The sequence below is a fragment of the Monoraphidium neglectum genome, assembly GCF_000611645.1.
Source record: "Monoraphidium neglectum strain SAG 48.87 unplaced genomic scaffold scaffold02374, whole genome shotgun sequence".
In the NCBI taxonomy this organism is placed as follows: Eukaryota; Viridiplantae; Chlorophyta; class Chlorophyceae; order Sphaeropleales; family Selenastraceae; genus Monoraphidium; species Monoraphidium neglectum.
This window is the reverse complement of record NW_014011254.1, coordinates 1-5707: the sequence shown is the minus strand read 5'-3', so window position 1 is coordinate 5707 and position 5707 is coordinate 1. Positions and strand designations below refer to the sequence as shown.

At 63.8% G+C, this 5707-nt stretch overlaps 2 protein-coding genes across 2 annotated transcripts in view; one reads left to right on the top strand and one right to left on the bottom strand.

Annotated features, from left to right (window-relative positions):
* The window catches only part of MNEG_10577 (hypothetical protein), a gene marked incomplete at both ends in the record, with an annotated part of 2947 nt that extends 2656 nt beyond the window's left edge, over positions 1-291 (bottom strand). The window contains one exon of the mRNA XM_014040952.1: positions 272-291. Within this exon, the coding sequence (XP_013896406.1) occupies positions 272-291 (20 nt within the window). The remainder of the gene's footprint in view (positions 1-271) is intronic.
* Positions 292-2732: 2441 nt separating this feature from the next.
* Positions 2733-5592, top strand: MNEG_10576 (phosphoglycerate kinase; the record flags this gene model as incomplete). Its single annotated transcript, XM_014040951.1, has 8 exons — positions 2733-2864; positions 3241-3335; positions 3720-3786; positions 4017-4045; positions 4255-4306; positions 4536-4604; positions 4936-5004; positions 5416-5592. 8 exons carry the CDS (start codon positions 2733-2735, stop codon positions 5590-5592), a joined length of 690 nt encoding a protein of 229 aa, XP_013896405.1.
* Between the last annotated feature and the right edge of the window lie 115 nt (positions 5593-5707).

The window sequence follows — 5707 nt, the reverse complement described above, 5'->3', positions numbered from 1 at the left end:
CCCCCGCCGCCACCGCCCGGCGTCGGGGCGAGGCTGCAGGGCGTGAGGCAGTCGGCGGCCGCGGCGGCGGCAGCGGCGGCGGCCGCAGCGGCGGCGGCGGCGGCGCCGGCGGGCAGCAGGCCGTTCTTTAGGGGTCCACCGCAGGCCGCGGGGAGGTTGGCAAATACGGTGCAAACGCCTGGATGGGGGGAAGAGGCGGGGGCGTCCGAGTCAGCGCGGGATCGCTTCGCCATCTGTGATCGATCTGCGCCAGCGGCGGGGCACCAAGCACCTGTTCGTCTCGCCTGGCATCTCGGGTGTGTGTTCTCCCCGCTTCCAACCACACACATATACTGACACACGCGTGCGCAAACACACGCATGCACATGAACGCACGCCTGCACAACTCACTTGCATCCCAAGGCGAGCGCCACGGGGCGTGCTGCTTCCGGCGGCCGGTGCCAGGGCGCCGCACAAATTCATGTGTGACGGTCTCGCTGAGGTCGCTGCGTGCGCTATCCATCTCAGACGTGTCCACCAGGAGCACGTAACGATCCTGGAAAGACTGCGGGGCGTGGCGGTGGCGCGAAGGGGGGGCAAGCGGGGTCGACGGAACGCGCGGCAGGCGCAGCATGGGGCGACTCAGCAGCCAGTCGCCAACATGAGCTGCACGGCCTCTGCGACCGAGATGAAGCCGTAAGATACATGTTCCCGAGTGCTGGCAGCAAAGGACTTGCTGGCTGAGGCCGCTCAGCACGATCCCCGGGACCAAGGTGCGACCAAGGCTCCGGCACCCCTTGGCCACGCCCCCGCAGGCCATTCCAGCACGCTCACCTGCATCTCGAGGCCCTGATAAGGGGGCTGCGTTGGGCCCTGCGACGAGCGGGAGGGGTGTCACCAGGGCAAGTGCGAGGAGCCGGGGTTTGCGCAGCAGCCCTAGCGGCCGGTGGGGATCCCCAAAACCATGCTATACAAGCCCTGAAAACCGATCGACGCGTCCTTGACAAGGACCGGCATGCAGGCGCCGGTAAGCCGCAAGCTGCATCTGCGCCCCGCGACGACCCGACGTCCCGCGGACATATGTTCCAGAGACGTGAGAAAATCCCACATAAGGCACGCTCGGCGCCCCGGTCGCGATCGACTGCCCTGGCCGCAGTTCAAGCGGGCAGATGTCTTCCGCCCGGCACGCACCAGCGCGGCGCCCGATCGTGTCCGCGGGCTGCAATAGATCCTATGTGACTATATGAACACTACGGAGCCCTCAAAGCTACAAGGCAGCGGTGTGCGCCGGGGCTGAGCTGCTTGAACATGTATTCACAAGGATCGGGCTCTTGAAAGAAGAAACATACAACTTTGATTCAACAAGATTGAACAGGAAAACCAAGGGAGCGAACAAAACACCACAACTGCGTGCAATGTGCGAGCGGCCCACAGGAAAATCGGGAGCTGGCCCCGACCTCTCCGGTTCATTGCACGACAATTGCTTTTCGAAATCCAAGTTGACTGCGATGTCTGCCTGGAGGCTCCTTGTGCGGGGAGAGGAACATTGTGCCGTGGGCGGCGGCCGCTGGGAGACCCGCAACTGTGGCTCAGAATCAGGGACACGCTTCTCATGATGGCACTGGATGGATGGACAGGCACTGATTGATCGATCGATCTCTGCGTCAATCGCCTGACCGCACATACGGCCGCTGGGCCCCGGCCGCCTGGCGGCCGCCGACTCAGCGCGCCACACGGTCTGATGTCACCATGCTGACTCGCACAGCTGGTCTGAACGCTCCCCATCATGGTTCCCGCCGACCCCGCCCGTGCGAGCGACGCTTCACAAAATGCGTGCGCGTCACTGTTATGCGCGCTTGTCGGCCCTGGCTGCGGCAGCGGAGCTAGCTCAGCAGTAAAGCGCGGTGGCCACCCCCTGGGCTGCTGCCGCCGGTCACCCCGCCGCCCCAGCACAAACGCAACATGCACGCCACCCATCCCTTCCTGCTGCAGCAGCCAGCCAGGCTCGAGAACAATGCCCACGTAGCAGGCAGCCAACGGCAGGGCCTGCTCAATCAAAAAATCCCCAGAAAAACCTCGCAGCTTGCCACCACCTGTGCACGTAGATCACGCCAGTCTCAGCAAAACTGTGCTGAGGTGAGATGCCACCACCACGGACATGGGTCACCACCATGGGCCTGGTCAACTCAACTAGCGCCTGCACCGCACTTGCGTCAGGCAGCGCATGGCTGCACCAGCAGAGCAAACCGACTTGATCAGAGCTCCAAACAGATCTGACGCGCGCGTCACGGCACGGGTCAGTGCGGCTGCATAGGAGAAAAAAGGTCGAGCTGAGACACAAGCGCCATGACTTATGGTATGCTCAATGCGGCGGTCTGGAGGATGCGGCAGGTGTGGCTTCGTACGCCTCGAGGATTGTGGGGGCGGCGGCAGGGCCAGCGATTTTTGTCGCAAATATCCCACCCCGCTGCCACGCCCCGCTATCGGTCCGGAGCCCTGAAACCCTTTAGAGATGTTTGTTGCATTCTAAATTGAGGCGAGGGTGCGAATGGGGCGCGCACGCCGCCGCTAGCGCCGCCAGCGCCTTTGCACCGTGCCCGCGGACACCCGAGTGCCTCACGTCTTGATGGACGCCTCTTACCCGACTGCATCCGTACGCTGTGCACCTTTTGCCGTTCTCCCAGGCAACAATTGGCAGCTAGATTCTGCCAATCCTCACGTCAAAGCACTCTCGGTCGATCTCCTTTGCAAACATGCAGACCGTCCGCGCTCCCGCGTCCTCTCGGGTGGCTGGTGGCCGCCGCGTTGCTCTGCGGAGCAATGTCGTGCGCCCTCGCAAGCTGGTCGTGCTCTCGGCCAAGAAGTCTGTGGGCGATCTCACCAAGGTGCGCTGCCCGGGACTCCAAGGCATCGCTCAGTCAGCCAAATGTATGCGTTCTTAGCGGCCGGGCCTTGACTGCTGTCCGATCTCAACCCCGGAGCATGTGCGTGTGCCACATCAGGCGCATGCGCTGGGGCTCTGCCCCCTTCATGGTGGTGGTGGGCGCACGCCCGCCCAGCGCTGTGCAATGCCCACACATTGGGCCAATTGCCCGCTCTGCACTGCCGTACGACTCAAATGACCATCCTCACGCGGCGCCGTTGTGGCGAGCGCTGCATGCCGCCACTCAAAGGCACAGTCCGTGCTGCCGCCCCGGTCGATCTTGCCCCGGCCAGCCAAACAAGACCCCTCATGCGCCCACCCCCACCCCCAATCCAAAGGACGACCTCGAGGGCAAGCGCGTGTTTGTGCGCGCGGACCTCAATGTGCCGCTTGACAAGCAGACCCTGGCCATCACCGACGACACCCGCATCAGGTGGGGCTAACGAAGGCGGCGCTGGCGCCTGCCTCTCTCGCCCGCTACCCCATCGCCGGCCCGCCGGCCCGCCGGCCCGCCCGTCCGCCCGTCCGCTCGGGGGAAAACACATGGCTCTTCATGCATGCGTGTATGTGCGGCGACCATGCTATGTGCGAGCACACAGAAAGAAGACGGACGACGCGTGCATGCGCTTTCTCCCTTGTGCGCCTTATATGTAGTGGTTCTTCACGTCCAACCATCCACCACTTCAACAAGCATGCCTTGAATGCTCACATTTGAACATGTGCTCCTCCCCTATTACTGCCCCTCATCCCACTTACCTACGGCTTTGCTGGGCGCCTGACTCGTACACCCCGGTGACACCCCCCCCTCCGCTCTCAGGGCGGCGGTGCCCACCCTGAAGTACCTCCTGGACAACGGCGCCAAGGTGCTGCTCACTTCCCACCTGGTGAGCGGGAACTTCCCGGTCGGAAAAGGCTCCCCAGTCCTCGAGGCCGCAAGCCGCCCCCGCGGGGGGGCAGGGGGCCGTGGGGATGTCCATGAACGCGGCCATGTGTGAAGGGTGCATGGGGCACCAAACACATTTGCAGGTCTGTTGCAGGGATGGCCTGGCCTGTGCGGAACGCTTCCCTTGACCCTGTTGTCACATACTGTGGCGCCCCGCTCTCCTGATTGCAGGGCCGCCCGAAGTCGGGCCCTGAGGACAAGTGAGTACCCCTCGCCATGCCCCTCAACTATCCCCCCCGCCACTCAGCTGTTCTAATGGCTGCCTGGATCTTTGTTCGTGTGCCCCATGCGTGCGGAGAGCGGCCGACGCGTGCATGGTGGTGCCACGCTGACGGGCGTGGCTGGAATTTGCCGAGGGGCGGCTTGTTAGCGACCCCGGCGCACCCTGCGTCCGCCCTCTCCCCTTCAGGTTCCGCCTGACGCCCGTGGCGCCGCGCCTGTCCGAGCTGCTGGGCAAGCCGGTGAGCTCAAGCCTTGGTCAGCCTCGCAGTTGCCAGCGGACCGGCGCGCCGGCAGCTCGGTCTGCCGCCCCATAGAGCAGCAGGGCCTTGATCGCGCAGGGCTGCTCCTTTTTTCGGAGCAGTGGTGATGGCAGCACTTGCACAGAGTGCTTGGACAAGTGAGGCCCCATCCTGCCCTGCTGAGGCCGACAAGAACAGAACGGGACAATTTGAATTTTCGGCCTGACAGGTGACCAAGCTGGACGATTGCATCGGCGCTGAGGTGGAGAAGGCGGTCGTCGACGCCAAGAACGGCGAGGTGCGCTTGGAGGGTTTGAATGGTTGACGCGCCGGGGGAGGGGAGGGGTATGCGCCGCGCGACGCATTGGTGGCGGATCCCCTAGTTTGGTCGCCATGCTTGAGGCGACCATGCTTCCGCACGCTTTCTGCATCGGCTTGCGTGCGGCTGGAGCAGCACACGCAGGACCCCCCGCATGCTTCGCATGGCATGCATTCTGCCCATGCGCCGGCGTGCATGCTCCCACCACGCGGGCATGCATCAGTCTCAGCGCCTTCGTCATCGTCATGCATGAGAATGTGCTCGTGCTGATCCAACTCGCCGATCACATCTGATGCTGCCGCTGCCGCAGCTGCTGCTGCTTGAGAACGTGCGGTTCTACAAGGAGGAGGAGAAGAACGAGGCCGAGTTCGCCAAGAAGGTGCGAGAGTGTGATTTAGGGGAGGGGTTGTACCCATGCATGCACGCATGCATCTGCACAAGGCATGTGTCCAGCAAGCATGTGAAGGGGCAGGGGGAGGGGGGAGAAGGTGCAAGGGTCAGGGCGGACGGTGCAGGGGCTGGAACAGCGGTATGCCGGCACATGCACAGTATGAGTTGGCGTATTTACACGATTGCGCCTCACATGTGGTGCTGTGGGTGTTGTGGGCTGCACGCTGCGAAGCGCGACGCTGCTGTGACCCTTGTGTTGCAGTCAAGTAACAAAACTCCGTGAGCGCGCTGCAACCTCTGGTCGCACCCCCAGGCCTCCATCAGATATCCCATCCGCACCCATCAGCCCAGCACACACTCACTCGCCCCACCCTCGTACCGCCCGTCCCGCACCCGCCAGCTGGCGGCCAACGCTGACCTGTACGTGAACGACGCGTTCGGCACTGCGCACCGCGCGCACGCGTCCACCGAGGGCGTGACCAAGTACCTGAAGCCCTCGGTGGCCGGCTTCCTGCTGCAGAAGGTGTGGGGGCGCGTGTGGATCTGGGGTGATGGTGGCGGCTCGTGGTGGTGCTAGTGGTGGTGGTGATGGTTTGGTGGTGAATAGGGGAAGTCGCTGTGTAGTCGGCAGTTGTGGTGGTGGAGGTGGCCGTGGTGGTGGTGCAGGGCAACAATCAAGCTCCCCCCCAAAC